Below are 19707 nucleotides of genomic sequence, written 5' to 3'. Positions count from 1 at the left end.
AAGACCTTCATTTTTAGTTGTTCACAACTTCACTAAACTTAACTGTCTGGGCAGAAATTTTCCATCCCAGCTACCTGCCTCGGAATGTATATTTAGAAAACAGATCTTTTATACCTCTCTTGATTTTTGGATGAAGAAATGCGAGAGCAAGCCTCCACATTAACAACCCAGTAAAATTTGAATGGTATAAATGTAAGGGATACCACTTCTGCTATCTCTGAGCGCATCAGCCCGAAAAAATGATTGGAACCACAGCCTCAACTGGCAAAACATATCTCTGAAGGACTTGTACCTCAGAGTTTCAATTGCACATTTAAAACTAGTGGAAGCATTTCACATTAATCTCCCTGTGCTTTGCTTCCCTGCCCATGACATATAGATAATACAGTGTCTTACTTTATAAGGCCAGTGTGAAAATACATTCCTTTATGTTTGTGAAACATTCAGTTACTCTAATGACATGTACTGTAGGAAAGGCCATGAGTAAATTACTAATTCTGTCTGCAGAGCAGAGTGTGGCAGGTACACAGTAAACAAGACTCGGGGCCACACCTCCAACAGCACCAAGAAGATGAAATAGTAACTGGGTGCTCACTAGGTAAGCACCCCGGATCCTGCTGCACTGGGTGAGGCCAAGGTCCTATGGAAAAATAGCCTGTGATTATGTGATTAACAGCTCTGCCATGGTGCACAGGCAAGAAAGAGGGTCGAAGGTTGCACAGGCAGCTATAAAGCTGAGTTTTCCTAAGCATTGCGTTCTTGATTTGCAGCTTTAAACAGTCTTGCTTTCACCTGTCTCTGTTTTCTGTGTAGTTGTTTGGTCATGCAGGGTGGGAACGAGGAACAATAAACAGCTGTTGCTCCTGGGAGAAGAGACAGGAAAGCGTTTGGTGCCGTTTGTCATTGGAGAGGAAAATTGGTGAAGCCTTCTATCCAGACATTCTGTGTAGGAGCAAGTGTGACCCTCAAGATAGAAGTTCAGAGTTGGAGGAAAAACTCAAATGAACTGAGATACTTTTTTCCCTTATGACAACTGTCTGAATTGTGCATTTTTTCTCTAATGCTCTGTACCATTAAACAGCAATGCCACAAACCAACAGAGTTGCAAGTTATTTTAAGGAAGAACGAGATCATGTCATTGCTTTTTCTCTGGGTCTTGTGGGAGGGTGTTTCCTGATTTTACCCTGGGTACTCCCAGCTCTGGTTGCTCCCTCTCCCAGATCCTGCTCTGTGGAAGTCCCAAATGGTACACTCATGAGACCATAATCTTTAAGCTTGGGAAAATAAACCAACCCTGACTCATAGGCAGAATGAACCCCAAATCTCTCTGCCTTTGTTCACTTCGTTCCATTTTGCTTTCCTTCCGTTTGTGTTCTCCCCTCAGGTAGAAGGAAGCAGTGCTGCCCACAGCCTGTTCAGAGTTGTATGTGGGCAGCAGCAGGGGAGGAGAAGGCTCTGGTTGAAGGTCTGCAGTTGAGATAGTAATAATGGCACCAATGAGCAACCTCTGGGGTGGCTGCAGTGCACACCTCAGTGGAGGTTTTCCCATGTCACAGTGGTATCGGCTGTTTCTTCTGCACTAACTTAGGATGGGAGTAAGCCTGTCACTTCAGTCCTGTGGAGGACATGGGCATGGAGAGCATAGATTGCCGTCAGCTGGGAGCTATGAGATACAAGAGAGTTGTATGCATACAATGACTTTAAAGGGTTACATACTCACTGAGCTGTTTTTAAGTTGAGGAAAGTTGCTCATTCTCTGCCTACATTATGAGTCAAACTAGGATGCACATTTTCTTGAAATCCCTAAACCCTAAATCCTGTGCACAAGAGCCTCTTCTTGATGTGGTTTTCATAATTGATGTTTGGCTATTTCACAGTTGCTTTTCCCCATGGAATTTCTCTTTAAAATGCCCTATATTTCTTCTTAATTTTGACTGTGCATGGCAAGTTTATATTTCAGAAAAAAATATTCAAGCATAATTTTTTGTAAAGCTAGGATATCATTAGGGTACTTTGGGGAGGGAACTGCTTGTTATCTGCAATGTCCCCTGAGAAGGTGATAACTGAAGTCCTAGCAGCATTTCCCCTTCTTCTGCATTTAGATTTTCAGAAAGCTTTGTCTAGACAGACATCAGTTTTCCAGCACTGGCTGGTTATTGCAGTTGTTCAAGCATTAGAGAATTATGTTTTAGCGAGCAGTGACAGTCCCTCCCTTCCTTCCTTCCTTCCTTCCTTCCTTCCTTCCTTCCTTCCTTCCTTCCTTCCTTCCTTCCTTCCTTCCTTCCTTCCTTCCTTCCTTCCTTCCTTCCTTCCTTCCTTCCTTCCTTCCTTCCTTCCTTCCTTCCTTCCTTCCTTCCTTCCTTCCTTCCTTCCTTCCTTCCTTCCTCCCTCCCTCCCTCCCTCCCTCCCTCCCTCCCTCCCTCCCTCAACCACCCTCACACAGGAATGCAGGCAGTATTTGCAAGTTGCCTGTGGATTAATGAAACATTTGGAAACATGTGCATTATTTCCTGAGACTTATTTCTTTACACAGCAATGCTGATTGCTTATTCTGGAACAATGACCAGACAAGAGGATTTTAAAAACAAAGGTAAAAAAAAGAAAGGAACAGAAAATGTGTATTTCAAAGCCTAAAAGGGTCCCAATTCTTAACAGAACAGAAACAAAATGACACTTCTTTCAGTACTTTAGTACTGAATTCTCTAGTTGAACCTTTGAGATACTTGCCTAGAGAGAACTCTATTTTTCATATATTTATACTTCTTTGAGAAAACTGTAATTGTCAGATGTTTATATATACTTCCTTCTTTTTTCCTCCCCACTCTTTTCCCTGAAGGCTGTTTACACCAAAACAATATCTTTGTTTTCAGAGTTCATCTGCTCCCGCTGCTCCTTTTCCAGCCGAAGTCACAATACTCAGTCTGTGACATCACTGTTGGCTGCTGTGACAACGGAGAATTTTCACTCCAGGTGGAGAACATGCAGCAGCAGCAGCAGCAGCAGCCGCTCTGTCAAGAGCAGAGAGAATGTTTTTCTATGCGTATTGCTAGTCATGGAGAAAGAAGGGAAGGAAAAATCTGCAAGAAAACCAAATGTAGATTTTCTGAGTGTGCTGCTTGTGGTGTGGACACAGGTACTGGAGACTTTACCTTCCACAGGAGTTCTTTTGAAATCAGTTAACAGCAGTTAACTACAGATTATGCGCTTGTAGAGAAGAATTTGCTTTTTTTAAAGGGAGAGTGCAGAAGAGGGGTTTAATTTAGATTAATGCATCACTTGGATACCTGAATTGTACCCACAAGTTTTATGGAGTTTTTTTTGCTTTTTTCTCTCCACAAATTCCCTTTCAAAACCCAAGGGCAGATGATTAATGCACTGTTCCTGGTAACATTTACACATGTAGTGGGCTTTCAGTGCGTGAATTGTCCTGATGAAGTCAGTTCAGACAATTCATGTGCTTAAACTCAGACACAAGCACATGTGGCAGTAGTGTGAGGGTCTAGCCAGCAGTCCTAGGGGAGCAGTTAAATAAAAATGTTATAGAATGTTTTGTGATGCAGACACTGTCTTGAAAGACACTTGTCACCTGGAAAAGCTGAAGTCTCTGGACTGAATCTGCCAGGAAAAGCAAACAGACTGGCCATAAACCTTTCCCCTGTGCTTTTGTCTGCCTAATTCATCTCATGGGTCACAGCCTTGCAGTTGCTGGTTGGAAGGTGAGGGGTGTCTGCAAGTGTTTGGAGGACTGTGGCTTAAGAGGCGACACAGCAAGATCATTAAATAGCAGGGAGGAAAACAGAATGGAGAAATGGTCACTATACCCATTGACTGTATTGCAATGATACAAGTGAAAAATACTTGTACATCCAAAGTGTAGTCACAGGTTCATGGTATGAAATGGTATACCCTGATGGCCCACAGGCACAGATGGAGCAGTCATCCACTCCCAAGGCTGCCCTGAAGGGTAGAGGCAGCCTGCAAGTCCCTCAGATGCACTTGCAGCATTATTTCCACACTTCATTCTCATGGCTGTACCAAGGACTACAGGAAAACCTTAAGCAGGAAAAGATGCTCTTGTTTCTCCTGCATAACTTCCCGGCCAGTGTGAGAGAAGCAGTACCTCCAGCTGACTAAGTGCACTTGGAGATGTGTTTTCCAAAAGACCCTGAGCAACCTCTGCAGCCACATCCCTCAGTGACCAGTGAGCCTTTGCTACAGGTGTTTTCTCTCACTGCCAGCATCCTGGGAAACCCAGGCAATTTGCTTGGTCAGGGTCCAGTTTCTCAGTGTGTAGAGACTGTGTTAGTCCTGTTTTCCTGTGGCCCCCCACTACAGCTCTGCTGAAGCATTTCTGAGTTGTCACAAGAAGAGTATATTTTTCCAGGAAGAATTGTAGTGTAACTGCACTGGCAGCCTCAGGAGAGTGCCTTTTACCTACCTCTGTGTTTTGAGATGTCTTAGGATTGTTTGTTTGTTTATGTGTTTGTTTGTTTTAGCAGGGCTGCACAGGCTGGGTTGCTGTTGTGGCAGTCCATATGATTCATGTCTTGCACAGCCTGACAGGTTTATTTGCAGCTGAGTGTGCTGAGCTGCTCACTGCGGGTGCTGCTCTGCTCGTGCCTGGTGCCAGGCCAGCCCGTGGGGCTGGTGCAGAGCTGTTTGCAGGTGCCAGGACCCAGAGGGTGATGTGCGTGGGAGGGCCACTCCAGCGAGCTGCTTGCCTTTGCTTTGGGAAGTGGAAAGGACCGGAGAACACTTGCTTGGGCTTTAGTTTTTAAAACTCCTCCTGGAATAACATGTTCTTTGGAGCAGGCAGAGCAGAAAGCAGGAGGGTCAGTTTTGGGATCTAGTGGTGCTGTCAGGATCCAGTTTCACATTTATTTTCTGTCTCTGCAGAGCATGGAATAAGTTAACATTTCAACAGCTTGGAGTCTCTACTACCGAGCCTTTAAAAGACTAAATAATACCAAGTTCCTAGGAACTCTGGGATCAAAACCCCATGGATTTTAGGTACTTTAATTGCTTTTGTATCTTTTTGCTTGAGTTTCACTTAAACCTGTTTTTTACATCAGTTTATACCAGTTATACCTGCTTCTGTCTGACACCTGCCTTCCTTAAGGCTCAAGCATTAATCTGTCTTGTGGAGTTCATCATCCACTGATGTCCACTTGAACCTTTCTGCTCTTCTTCTTTCTTTTTTTTTTAAGTGGTTTTAATTTTTTTGGCAAAGGAAATAGGAGTGAAGGTGCAGAGGGCTGGGAGAAGAGGCACAGCAAGGTGAATACATCATGGCCTTGCTGAAACCCAGGGATGAGCTGGCATGGAGAATCAAGACAAAACAGGAGTGACATCATTAGTTGGGAAATTTTGAGCAGTTTCATGAAAACCTGTTCGGTGCCATTTTGCATGTAGTCTCTGAGCACCCTTTGCTGGTGCTTAGCCAGGTGAAAGGAGTGTCATTGGGAACCTCAAGCCAGTGGATTTTCTGGGTGAGCCACAGAGAGACCTGTACTATTGATGTGTCACATGTGCTGTTCCTGTAACCCCCTGGGGCTTCAGGGTCCTCCATGCTTGACTCAGCAGTGGCTTGTGGCATGAGCTCTGCAGGGTGACAGCAAACTGTGCAGGAACAGGGTTCCCTGAACAGCTGTGCAGTGCAACCCAGTCCCTGCAAATTGAGGCTGTTTTTCCATGACAGCACAAAGAGAACTGTCCTGAATTTACTTGTTAAACTTCTGTAAACACCATAAAAAACCTGCTTGGTAAATACATTTTCTCTGCCCAAAAGCAACTGCCCCACTCCTTTTTGTTCTGCAGATAATAGACATAAAAATGAAATATGGACCTGTGTTCTTAAAAGGTCACAGTTATTTGGTTGTCAGGGAGATTGCATATCGAAATAGGTCTTGTTAAGATTTGATGATATTCTAGAGGAATTGAATTGGGACTTTGGTTTATAGAAGTTGGAAAATGGGTTAGGACTATCTCATGATCTGGAAGATGGAGATGGCCATCCCTTTTTCCTAATGCCACTGGATCGGGGAAACTGGATGGAGAAGGGCTTTGTGTCATGTGCAGAACTAGCGGCCATAGGATCATTAAGGCTGGAAAATACTTCTAAGATCCTCGAGTCCAGCCTGTGGCTGGACATCACCATGCCAACTAAACCATAGCACTGAGTGCCATTCCAGTAGTTTCCTGAACACTTCTAGGGATTGTGACTCCACCACTTGCCTGGGCAGCACATTCTAATGCTTATCTACCCTTTCAGGGAAAACATTCTTCCTGAACCTTCCGTGGCACAACTTGAAGCCGTTTTCTGTTGTCCTGTTGCTGGTTGCCTCAGAGAAGAGACTGACCCCCTTCTAATGTGCTACAACTTCCTTTCAGATAGTTGCAGTGATTAATGAGGTTACCCCTGAGCCTCTTCTTCCCCAGACTAAACAATCCCAGCTCCCTCAGCTGGTCTTCATAGGACTTACTCTCTAGACCCTTCACCAGCTCCACTGCCCTTCTCTGGACATGCTGCACCTCAGGGAATTTATTGTAGTGAGAGTCCCAGAACTGAACGCAGGATTTGCGGTGCACCCTTACCAGCGCCATGTATCGAGGGACAGTCACTGCCCTGGTCCTGCTGGCCACACTGTTTCTGATCTGGATGCCACTGGCCTTCTTGGCCACCTGGAGCCACTGCTGGCTCATGTTTAGCTGCCAGGCAACCAGCACCCCCAGGTCCCTTTCCACTGGGCTGCATTCTGGCCATGTTTGTCAGCTCTTGTTTGCACTGTCCTAGTTTCTTTTAAGACATTCTTCTGCCTGGCTCAGAGTAACAGCTCATGGTGTCAGTGGTCTCCAACCCTTTCTGCCTAATGCATGGTGGGTTGCTAAGGGTGCTGCCGACATCCACATTTTAGTTGAGGATGCGATGACCACGCATTTTGTATTGCTTTCCAAGATTTGGCTGGATGACTCAGCTGGTCCTCTGGTGACTCATTTCAGTCTCCCATGAGCCCAGGAAGGACTAAAGAGGGAAGCAGGGCTATTTTCAGATATGAAAAATGACCAAAACCATGGACTGTGTGCACTGCAAACATCGAATTAATTGGGCATTTATACTGGATGTAAACTTGCTGCTTCCCACTGAAACTCCACAGTTATTGTGCTTCTGCTGAATCTAGTTTACAGTCTCTTCTTACTTTTCATCCATATGGGTGTTGGAAAGCTTTTAGTGAGTTTTGAGTACATAAATGATGAAAGTTCACAGGGCTTTTGGTACTAAATTCCTCTGGCTGTGTTTTTTTTGTTGTTGTTGTTGTTTTTGTTTATTTGTTTGGGTTTGTTTTGTTTTGCTTTGGAGTATTTTTATGGCAGTTTTCCCCTCTCATTTGCTGGGAGTGTTACAGTTTTTCTAGCAAAACCCATAGGCCCACCCCAGACCGTTTTACTCCCTAGTCATTCCTATGAGTGTGGAAAAGCTAAGATGCCGGGTGTTCTCCTGGACCTCCTGAAAGCTCTTGTGATTTCACCACAGGTTGCTACTAATCTGTTTTTTCTGGAACCTGTGGAAACAGTGGTTTATTTGCTCCTTGTGAGAAAATCATACAGAGCTTGTTTTCCCAGAAACTCTTCTTTCCCCCATGACTCAGTTTGGCCAGACTTCCCTTAGATCATTAGTCAAAACCCATAGGTGTGACTGTGGACAGCTTGGCTGCAACATCACCGACACATTGGTGATTCTGAACTCATTGTCCCACTGCATCTAAGCTGAATCCTTTCATTTCATTGCATAGGAAAAGGAAAGAATTGAATGTTCTGAGTCGAAAGCACATGGCTGCAAAACAGTTGTAGTAGTGCCAAAAAGATGCTTCTGAAGAGATTGGGCAAGTGGCTGTATGCTGCTGGAAGCACAAAGTGACATGTCAGTTCTTAAATGTAGGATCAGGAATGAGAAGAAGGCTTGACAGCCCCTTTAGCTGGTGTGTCATCTGCAGCTGTCTCTCCTTTCTACTGTGGATTTTTGGCTGTGCAGGTTTAGTTTCAGCAGCTGTGCCATCCCTGCGAGTGCCGCACAGCAGGTACTCATGGTCAGCACTTGAACAGGGCCTGAGGTGCACTCTGATGTCTGGGTCTCTGCAGAGCACTGTGCAGGGTCTCAAAAGCACTGAGTGATCTGGAGCAGTTATTCCAAGGGAGTGTTTATTGTCCAGGCTGGCTGTGGGATCCCCCATCCTAGCCTGTCTCAGTGGTAGCATGCCTCAGGCTGCACTGCAGAAGGCATTTGGCCTGTGTCATACTGGATCTCCACATTTAGCTTCAGTCCTCTTCTGTCACGCTCTAATTTTGACAGTGCAAGAAGCCCAGCAGCCACGGTGTTAAGCACTGCAGAGCTGAGTAAATAAATATGTCAATAAATAATCATATCCTGCACAAAAGAGAAACCTGGGGGAGAGACTGATGGTAGCCAGGGAGTTCTGCTGATACAGGTGGAGATTTTTATTGTTTTGTTTCTCTTAATGACTTCCCTTGGACAGATTTCTTTTCTTTGAGAGCTTTGAGGGGTAGTAGGCTGTTAGTGCTGTCCCTGAACTTCTTCATCACACACAAGGGCCTTATATCTTCCTTTCTCAAGTAGACTTTCCTGAGCTTCTGGATGTTTACTCTTCAAGGCTTTGAAATCCTTCATGTAGTTTATCCTCATGCTTAAATCAGGGGGGTTTTCTGTGTAAGCAGGGGCTTTGTACATCACCTAGGCTGTCCTTCCTTGGCCAAACAGGCCTCTTCCCTGCATGCTGATCTAGCCTCTGTCCTATTAGACTTTGCTTAAAAATGAAGTTGATGTGAAGACAGCGGGAGATCAGGTGTGCACCAGCCCCAGCAAGCCAGCCAGCAGTGGGGCAGGCAGGTGTCCAGAGGCACTTCTGTGGCGTTGCTTGGGGGAGCATCACTCATTTCTTTTGGAGATTATGAGATTCAGTGCCTTCATGGGTCTTCTGGCTGTGCAAGTGTTTACTTGTCTATGTGTGCCTGAGTGTGACCCTGTGTTTTGTATGACAGAGGTCACTACAACGCCAAATTTAGCAAACAGAATCACTTGTTCCCATAGATAAACCTGTCAACACACTGTTCTCATGGAGGCTGCAGCAGCTCCCTATCACCTGTGGTATCACACGAGAGCTACTCGCCAGTCTCAAAGGTGAATGGACCAAGAGAGACAGCTGTTTTCGGGGGAAATGATTCCACATTCAAATCCTGCTCCCTGTGTCTCCATGGTGATTTTTGCTTTGGGCCAGCTAGCTCAGTCCTGCTGTGCCTGTTCTGGTCCCAGCTCATGGCCTGTTTCACATCATGCATTTTTGTGTTTACAGTCCTACTTTGGAATGCAAACCAAAAGCCACGGGTGACAGCAAGAAAAGGTTTCTGACTATTTGGCTGTAACTTTGGGGATGTTTTCTTGGCCCTAAAGTCTGGAAGACAGGGTGAAAAATGCTCAAGGTGTTTCCTTGAGGAGCTGAAGGCTTTTCTCTGTGCGGGTTGGGTGTGTGCTTGGGTGATGATGTGAAGGCAGGTTATTTACAGAATTGTTGCAACTCCTTAAACTGGAGGTCAGATGATCAACCTGCACTATCCTTTCTCCTTACTTCCTAAAACACCCCACATGCTCAATGTTTGAGAGTGCTGTAGGTCCTGTGTTTGGCCTTTCTTAGTTGAAGGTGGCTGTCAGGAGGTCAGCAAATGAGTCTGTCTCAATTTTCTGCTTTGTCAGAGCCCTGTGCCCAGCTTCCTTCCCTTTCTCCTTGCATCTTCATCTTCCTTTGCAGCCACATCCTGTGTATTCCATCCAGACCTTACCAGAGGCTTGTTTCTCTCCAACAGGTCTGTATCCTGATGGGAATCAAATGAAGGAGAGGACCTTGTGAACAGGCAAACTGATGTTTTTAGCCCAGCTAGAGCTTGGTCTGAGTTTCAGATTCCTTAAACAAAGCAGGGGCTGAATATCATGCAGTGGCCTCTTCGCAAATAAAACACTTAGGAAAAAATCCTGTGGGAGTGAGAGGCTCAGCCAGAGACTCCAGTGAGCCTTGCCCATGTCTTGCCTTCACAAGCAGTGTTGTTTCTAACCAGAAAGGTATGCGAGGTGCCAGGCATTGCCTGTGGTTTCACCACACTTGCAGGCCAGTTGGAGTCATTGACATTACAAAGTTAATATTTACAGGTAGAAAGTCATCCAGGTGGAGAGACAGCCATCGTGGAAAAAGCCAAAATATCCTTTCCACTAGGCAGTTGTGGGAAGCCACGAATATGCCAGTGCTGGGGGGGAGGGGGGGCACAACCAGAGCAGCAAAGGAAAACTGATTCATTTTGGTTCCTTTTTGAGAGGCCTTGGTATCCTCTCCCAGGAACTAAGATAACAGAGGGCCAGGTAGGATGGCCAGTGAAGTCTGGGGTCAGGAAGGTTTAAAAAGTCCTCTCTTTCCCCTGTAGGATTGAGTACTGTGGTCAACTCCTCTTTGGAAGATGAACAGCAGTGACTTGAGCCATGCTGCCTCGAAAGCATTGCCATGCCAAGATCGTCCTTCTTTCAGTCCTGCTTTCAGGATGTAACTCTGTTAGCAGGTAGCAGTCAGAGATGGAGCTTGTTGGAATCTAGAGGCTCCTGCCTTATAGACCTGTTTGGAGGTTAAATGTAGGGATCCAGACATTAAGCTGGACTACAAGGCAAACTATAGCCAGTTTCACATTTACTGCGGGGACTGTCTTGTATAGTTCTACAGAGGGAGCTTTAGGTGCTGTAGAAATGTTGTGGTTACTGTTTGTTCCACTTTGTGATGGTGGAGGACAGATGGGAAGGAGGAAGGTGCCCAGAACACAGATGACGTTGCCAAACAGTCCTACCTGGCACATTGATCTGGGTAACTGCTTTTGGACTCATCTGGCTCCATTCTGATTTCAGGATGAGGAAACATTCCTTGGTAGCTTGCTTTGCCCATCTCTGGCTGTACCCAGTGCTTCAGGAGCTCGTTCAAGCATGGCATTATAGGAGCCTCATCATGTCATGCCTCATTTTAAGTGGTGCTGTGGGTGTTGCCGCAGCCTTCAGCTCTTTAAACAGATGTGGTGCTGCTCGTGGGTTCCCCAGCAGCCTGCAGCACAGCCCCAGCCAAGCATTCCACACTTGCCTCAGTTCTGCTGGGCCTCTCTCCAAGAAATCTGAAAGAGGGATTTCTTCAGCAAAGCATTTGTTAGACATCCTTCAGTGTCCTCCAAAGATAAAGCTTCAAAGCAGGGCTTCTGTCAATCCCACCTGTCTGATTTCATCTTTCTGTTCTTTCTTTCTCATCCCATCTCTGACTCCCAAGCAGACTTTCTTCTCCTCTGAGGCCCTTGGGAGTACTGATCATTTGGTTGTAAAACTTCTTGCTGACTTCACTGGCACCCACTTTCCTAAAATGCCTTTAGGCTTACATTGTGCAGTAATTCCTTCACACACTCATGCAGACCTTGAAGGCTCTCAGGTCTGCCTCCATCTTTATTGTTCACTACCTCATTTTGGTTTTGGGACTCCAGAAGTCCACTCTGGCTTGGAAGACTGTTGCTCAGCAAGGCAGGGCTGTGATCTGTCTTCTCAGGTCCCAGAGACTTGACATGGGTGCCACAGACTCCCAGGTTTCTCACTTTATGTCTGGAGAGCACTTTGACGTCTTGGTAGGGCATTTGCAGTCTCATTTCATGATTTCTGTAGAGGTGAAAGTCTTTCTGTCAGCTTTGACAGATTTGCTGAAGGGGGGTTACTTACTCGGGTCTGGCTCTGTTATGTCGAGGCTATAGACTATTAAATTGTATTCACTTGCTGACTTCATTTGCTTTCCACACAGTAACACTGAGGTATCCTCAAGAGAAGTTTTGCACTATTCCAACTGTACCAAGTTTTCCCGTAAGAAAGCATCTAGGGGTTATCTTTCAGTTCAGGGGAGCACGGACTAGACTGCTGGACCTTCTCACACCAAGATCTAGAAATTGGTGTCAGGTCCAGTTACTGTAGCATCTACAGGGAAGTGATGGGGCAGCCTCTGGTGAGGTATATTTTAACCTGTGTTCTCGGGTGTTGCATAGTTAATTAACTATAATGTGAAACATAAACTAGTCATGTGATTAACTGAGGAAATCGGTAATATCTCTTGTCATTACTGCAGTTCATTCCAGTGGGAGATGGAGGTGACCCTGGAAGAATCTTGCACTGAAGTGTAATAAAGTGTTTAAATGTAAATGTATGTATTTGTCCCTGAGATTTTGCTTCATGTGCCTAAAAGCAGGGATATGTCAGAGGAGCCCACTGCTTGTTATTCAGGCTCATCTGCCCCTGAGCCCACACCAAAAGGATGAATAAGAATTGTAATGTTTCTAAATTACAGCTAAGAAAGCTTTCAGTAGCCAGCAGACAATTTGCCCTGGATTTAAGGAGTTGAAGGGAGAGTGAGGAAGGGAATAAAGATGGTTTGTGAGGCAAACAGCAGTATCCTGAGCCACATGCCAAAATAACCTGATCAGGCCGTTAAAGGGAGTAACTGCCTACACCAACTCCATGATCAAGAGTACTAAGTAAGTCCTGGTTGATAATTTTCATCATACCTACAAAGGAAAGTCATGATGTACAGAACAAAAGAGGAGGCAGGGTTGTTGATGGTATAAATGCATGAGAGGGATATGTAGGAGGGCAGTTGGGGTGGCAGGGAGATAAGTGATTTGAAGGTGGTGATGATTCGAGTGCCCTGGCCATTGCACTAGAGGGATGTGCTTTTTGGGTGGGGGTGAGAGGGAAGGAGATGGATGCTTGGCTTTGTCCGTTTGATTTTGTTTATGGCTACTCTGTGCATTGGGAAGTCTTGCTTTTTCATTTGGCCATAAGACATGGATCAAACATGGCAGGTTGGAGCTGTGTGAATCCAGGTCTGGAGTAGTGCAGGGGACATACTCTATCACATCTTACATCTTTGGGAACTGCTGTGCACTACATTTAGAAAACTACTAATTAAGCTGAGACAGTTTTACTAGCAGGACAGGAAAAGCAGAACAGGGATGCAGGGGAATTTTCACCTGGAACAAAGGCCCCTTGACATCTTATGCTCACCAGGAAAAGGAAGGAGCTGAAGCTGTTGAGGTTTGAGCTCTGCTTTGAGGTGGTCTCCAAACATTCGGTAGCACAAGGGAAAGAATTTGTATAGCCTCCAGGGACATAAATTTTCAGGAGGTTCTGAGAGTGCAGTGATGCCGGGGACAATGCCTCAAAAGGAGCCACATAGAGGCCACTGTGAAGGCCACTGAGTGCTGTGCTTGAGACATGGCTGTTTTGAAGGAGCAATGCATTAGCCATACCTGGCCGATCCCCTTTCCACTGCCTTCTCAGCCTGGGCGTGTATATGGGTTTGCAGGCTTGTGCCTCGCTGGGGAGAGTGGAAGATACTTATTTCAGTATTGTCTTGCAAGCATCATTTATATGCTGAACACACGCCATGTGCTTTCTACAGTATTTTTCAAGCAGGCACTGCCGTTCTGGCAGCAGCCAGGAAGCAGCCTCTGGTTAGTGAGCACTGGCAGCTCTGCAGGTACTGCAGAAGGTCTGACTTCCTACTTAATACAGGGCACTGGCTTGGTCTCTTGCCACCTCAAAGGCCACACTTAAAAATCAGCAGTAAGTGCTGGGAGTAAACCAGAAGAAAACATCAGTGACTTTCAAACTGTTCCTTCTTTAGTCCCCAAAGTGTATTTTTTTGCCCTTTGGGGTGATGTGGGTGGGTAGGGAACTTTACCTCATTTGCTTTCCTGAAACCTGTTAGAAGTACAAGTGAGGCGGCTGCGTGATTTGTGTGTGCATGCAGAAGAGGGCCATCTGAATTGTAAATAGCACCTGCTAAATTATTATTAAGTGAAAGCTGACGTGGGAGGAGTTCTCAGGAGCAAAAAACCTCAAGTCTTTTAATAAAAGTCATTCCAGCTGTTTTAACGCTGTCCCCTGGCTGCACCTTACCTACTTCAGCTCATGCAGATGCTATGGGGAGATATGTGAGTCGTATCAAGGACAGGGAAGGCCCCATTAAATCCAGTTACTGTCAGTTTTGTGAGAGCTTTAAATGACTACACTAAACTCATTATTAAAGAAAGGAACTATCAATTTTATTTAATGCATGGTGCCCAACCCTGATTCTGCTCCCAGCCCAGACATTCCCCGTGCTCAGGGGTGATATAAAACTTAGACTTACAGTCCTCAGGACATGTATTTAGCTATTGTGGCATCCTGGCTTCATCCTGGCTGGCTAAGAGAGTCCTGCCTTGCCCCCGTGCCAAGACAGGGACCAGCTCAGTTGGAACTGCCACTTGGCTTAGTCCAGCCAAAGCTTTTGGTGGTGTAGATGGAGCTGCAGGAATGCTCGGTGGGTGAAGCTGCTCATCCCAAGTATCCTCACACCCTCCACTCCTGGCAGAGTGCAAAAAAGGTGAGGAGCCAGGTGCCAGCCTTGGGCATTCCGTGCAAAATTCAGAAAGGTGCCTGCTAGGATCTTCCTGCAGAGAAGGGAAGTGATATGAGAGGCCCAGCCTTGCGCAGGAGGATTCTTGTCAGACCTGTGAATGGGTCGTTAAGAGAACTTTTCCCAAGTGAAACATACGGCCCCTCTGTCTTTCCAAGACCCCAGGAGCAAGAACGCTCCCTGGGGGCATTCCCACTGTCTCTGAGACATCGGTGCCGCTGGGCTTGGCTGGCATGAATCACCTCATTACTGCTGGCTTGTTTCCTCATGGATGTTGTGGCAAACTGTTGTCAGCCTATGTAATCAAAAGGTTGAAGGTGTAAAGCATATTACGGGCTGTAATGAGGAATTTGATTCCTGTAACAAAACCATCCAACTTTTATTCACATTTATTACTACTCCTGCTATTGCCATGGAGCAAAAATCCTTTTTGAAAGAAACAAGATGCCACCAGCAAGTTTTATTGAGTCCTCAGAAAAATTAGGATTGTGTTTTTCTCGCATTAACTGCACAGGAAAATTTGCAATAAAAATTACTTTGCTGCAGAAGCTGCCTTTCCCCATCACCCAGCTGCCAATCAGCCTGTAATTTCTTGGTATCGGACTATGCTGAAGAACTCACTGAGTTATTTTCCTTACAATGCGTGCCCTTACAACCTCAAACATGAGAAAATAATTTTGGATGTAAGGAAGGTGATTTCATAGTTCTTTTTTAGGGGGAAAAAAACAAATCTTTTCTGTGATGAGATGTAGCCTCTAAGGAGGGCAGCACTGGCAGCAGAAGAGTCTGAAGTCCTTGCTTTATCCACAGAAGCACTGCTTTCTTCACCCCCTCCATTTTTGGGGTGCCAGGGTGAGTCAGTGTTTATCCCCTGTTCCTGTCCTCTGCTGAGGCTGCCAGCAGTGTTTCAGGGACAGCAAGGGGCTGGATGTCGATGTGGAAACCAGTCCCTAACAACAACTCATTTCACCAAAGGGCACAGGCAGCCATCTGACATTGACAATGTTGAGTGACTGCTGACCTTGTTTTTAGCGTCAGCTGATATCAAGTGGAGCCCTGCCAGTTTGCACCAGTTGAAAGCCTGTCCCTTAATGGTGGCGATTATCCTGATTTTTACAGTGGCGCTGAGAAAGTTGCAGCTGCTGCGCTTCACATCCTTGACTTTAATTTGCTACGCCTCAGTTTTGGGTGTTATCTTTAGAGGAGCGTGCAAGAAGAACGTCTCTCCTTGTTCTGCGTCAGTCATTTTTTCCCTTTTTATTTTCTACGAAGAGAGATTGCTCAAGCACACCGTGGAATGAAAGCCATAAAACTATAAATTACACCTCTGCTAGGTCCACAATATGTTACCAATTACATCTGCCATATTATTTGCGTCCAGGGGGAAAACATACATCAAACCACCCCCTCTCTCCAGGCAGGTCAGTACTGTACTAGAAGGAACACCGTGATTCTTCTTAATCAGTGGAAAAACAAACACGGTTTTGGCTCACTCACATACGATCTTTGTGTCCAGGATGACAAGTTGAGTAGCAGTGCTGTGGTTCTCCGAGCTCGCTGCCTGCCACATGCCATGGCATTTGTGACAGCATCATTGCCCTGTGGAAAGGAGAGAGGAGAGAAGGTACTTAGCAGGGCAAGGAGTTGGAGGGTGTCTGAGTACCCAGCTGCTGGAAATTGCTGCCCAGGAGGTTGGGGGAGCAGGGGGTAATGGAGGTAAAAGGAACGACAGCAAACAGTCGTAAGTCCACTGAGAGACGGGTTATCATGTCTGCAGAGGGCAGCATGCTATGGTTTGCAGGGCTTTGTTGGTAGACTGGGATCAGTGGGGTTTTGTGTGCTGTATTCAAGCCCAGGTGAGGGTTTCCCCATGTGTCCTGAAGGGGTTTTCTTCTGCGTCTGCTCTGTCCTCATGAATTCATCACTGTGGCAGGGGTGAAGGTGGGGGTGGTGAAGCAAAGTGGAGAAATTGCTTGGTCTGTTACTTCTGAATAGTTACTCATGGTAGGTATTGGCTCACCACAGCACCCCTCTCCTGAGCCACTCCTGGCCTTTGGGCTGCTGGGAATTAACTGGAAAAAGAATGTTGGGTGTGTTTAGATCTGTTAACTTGACTACTGAGCTTTTTGAGTGTGGAATGACATATTTTTCTCTATGAGTGTGTAAGTTTATGCATGCATGTGTGTGAGTGTGTCTGTGTACATGAGCTCCAGAAAATCTTCTAAAGAGGATCATGGACTAGTGAAGTATGAGGAGGCCAAGTCAGATACTGTCACACTTCCACATGAAGAAGTCGTCCATGTGCACTGCAGAGTTTGTTGTGGTTTTGTTACTGAAGCATTCATTCAGCTTTTAACTTTTTTAAGCTGAAAACAAGTCAAGGTTATGATTGTGCTTAATAATTCAACAATGATGCCAGCTCAGCATATTGTCTTTTTCTTCCCTAGTCATTCTGGTTTATTAAAAAGAAACACTGATGACAGATAGAAAGGTGAAGGAGGCTGTGCCTTTCTGCTCCAACTCCTGCTTGGTGCTGACTCCTTCCCCAGGAGTCCCCATGGATTTGTGTTCTTCACAAAATGTTTGCCCCAGCAGTACTATCCCTACCCTGGGCAGGGAAAGCTGGCAGCAAGTCAGAACTTAGATGTCCCCTTCTTCATGCACCGCATCTTTTTTCTCTGAATAGGCACATTTTCTGTTTCAGTGGAATATTACTCAGAATCCTTCAGTAAATCTGTCTCAGTGATATATTATTTTCACTTTGGTTATGAGGTTGTGGGGTTGTTTTTTGGTGGTCTGTGGTTTTTTTTAAAGATTTAGAAGATCATTAACTCCTCTGAAATCAGATAAGCTTGCATTAAAATAGGTTTTTGTCTTTTCTGTAAAAATAAAGCTATATTAGGAGCTAATTCTGCCACATGCTAATAGGTATGTTGCTTCATAAACAATGCTGTTCATTTCCAGGGGATCTGCTTTCCAGTGATGGTATTGTCACTGTGAATAAGAATAGATGAACACAATTTTATAAATCTGGGAGCACTGAAAGCACACAGTGAAGCTCATGTTGTATAACTCCCATCTCCAGTGTCCCTGAGCACAGACTAGCATTGTGCACAATTCCCACTCATAGACTTGGCAAGCAATCTGAAACATCATCTTTTTCTGTTCTGTCTCCTCAGCTTCATCTATGCACCTCCATTTGCTCACAGTGTATCATCTCCTTGTCCCATCTTCACTCTGTGTAGGCCAGAAGTTACATAGTGGTTTTATGGGAATAAGTGGAGGGCTTAAGTCAGATCCACCAAACTGCTTAAGATTGGATGAGCCTGAGGATTTGAGATTTGGCTTCTGTAGTCAGAATGCTTTGCAGTATTTGACATGAGTTCTTCCAGAGAGCTAGATATATTCCTGGAGACAATGGGAATAAGAGTCTCTTTAGGCAGAGGAGGTAAAAATAACATGTACATTCCTGTTATTAAAAATGAAAAGGGGGAGAGCAAGAGAGCAGAAATCTTGAATATTGTTAGTGTAGTTCAATCCGGGGTAAGGATTTATTTTAGAGCATAATATTTTATTTGTGTCGAATACACTTATCTGGAAGAGCTTGCTTTTTGCGTGTGCATGTGATGTATCTGAAGCCTGCATCCCATTTCCCTTTTCTGCCACTGAGCAAATGAAAAAAGCTGGGGAAGGCATCTTGACACTGTGGTTTCACTCTGATGTTGTATTGCAGGTATGGCCTCGCATGTGCAAGTTTTCTCTCCTCATACCCTTCAGTCAAGTGCCTTCTGTAGCGTGAAGAAACTGAAAGTGGAGCCGAGTTCAAACTGGGATATGACTGGGTACGGCACACACAGCAAAGTCTACAACCAGAGCAAGAACGTGCAGTCCTCCCAAGCCGCAGCCGTCAACGCCTCCCTCCAGATCCCCAACCCGAGCATCCCTTACGAGCAGACCATCATCTTCCCAGCAAGCACGGGGCACATCGTGGTTACATCTGCCAACAGCACTTCGGGTGTGGTTGCAGTGTCTGGGCAAACACTGGGCGGGCCACACAACCTGATGCGTCGCAGCACTGTGAGCCTTCTGGACACCTACCAAAAATGTGGACTTAAGCGCAAGAGTGAGGAGATTGAGAACACAAGCAGCGTGCAGATTATCGAGGAGCATCCACCAATGATTCAGAACAATGCCAGTGGGGCCACTGTAGCCACCGCCACCACCTCCACGGCCACTTCCAAAAACAGTGGCTCCAACAGCGAAGGGGATTACCAGCTGGTGCAACATGAGGTGCTCTGTTCCATGACCAACACGTACGAAGTGTTAGAGTTTCTTGGCCGTGGAACCTTCGGACAAGTAGTCAAATGCTGGAAACGTGGCACTAATGAGATTGTGGCTATCAAGATCCTAAAAAACCACCCTTCTTATGCCCGGCAAGGCCAGATTGAAGTGAGCATCCTGGCTCGGCTGAGCACGGAAAGCGCGGATGACTACAACTTTGTCCGTGCTTATGAATGCTTCCAGCACAAGAATCACACATGCTTGGTATTTGAAATGTTGGAGCAGAACCTCTATGATTTCTTAAAACAAAATAAATTCAGTCCCTTGCCCCTTAAGTACATTCGACCAATTCTCCAGCAGGTAGCAACTGCCCTAATGAAGCTGAAAAGCCTGGGACTGATTCATGCTGATCTCAAACCAGAGAACATCATGCTGGTAGACCCATCCCGACAGCCATATAGGGTCAAGGTCATAGACTTTGGTTCAGCTAGCCATGTGTCTAAAGCTGTGTGTTCTACGTACCTTCAATCCAGATACTACAGGTAAGAGACTGGGCTCATGTAACACTTCTAGAAGAAGTATCTTACCCATGGGAATTTTCTTACATTCATTCAAATGAATGAGAGTCATCCCTTAATTCTAAACAGAGATGGCTCTTAGAATGGCTTGTTGATGATAAGAAAAAATTATGTCCTAACCTCTTGGAGTTTACGTGCATTGAAAACCATTGTAAGTTTGTAATTAAAGTGTTGTAAAAATAGAGTTTGCCAGTTAAAATTTAGAAAGTCTTTCACTTCTTTCAGTTTGTTTTCTCTGGAACTGTTTCCAGAAGAGGAGATGTTCACATTTCCATTCCAATTCCATGGATATAGGTTCTTGGTTTCAGAATTATTTTAACCTAAAT

General features: G+C 45.4%; 1 protein-coding gene across 3 annotated transcripts in view; it reads left to right on the top strand.

Annotated features, from left to right (window-relative positions):
* The window catches only part of HIPK2 (homeodomain interacting protein kinase 2), a 128514-nt gene that overhangs the window by 24550 nt on the left and 84257 nt on the right, over positions 1-19707 (top strand). For 2 of the 3 annotated variants that reach the window (XM_066183896.1, XM_066183898.1), the window contains exons 2-3: positions 2534-2590; positions 18256-19345. In XM_066183896.1, coding sequence (XP_066039993.1) covers positions 2534-2590; positions 18256-19345 — 1147 coding nt within the window. The remainder of the gene's footprint in view (positions 1-2533; positions 2591-18255; positions 19346-19707) is intronic. The other variant, XM_066183897.1, reaches the window with a different exon arrangement.

The sequence above is a fragment of the Chamaea fasciata genome, unplaced genomic scaffold (assembly GCF_029207755.1).
Source record: "Chamaea fasciata isolate MVZ Bird 193981 ecotype frontalis unplaced genomic scaffold, bChaFas1.0.hap1 SCAF_5, whole genome shotgun sequence".
NCBI classification, from domain to species: domain Eukaryota; kingdom Metazoa; phylum Chordata; class Aves; order Passeriformes; family Sylviidae; genus Chamaea; species Chamaea fasciata.
Note: the sequence above shows the minus strand (reverse complement) of the source record. Positions and strands in the feature narration are given on the sequence as shown.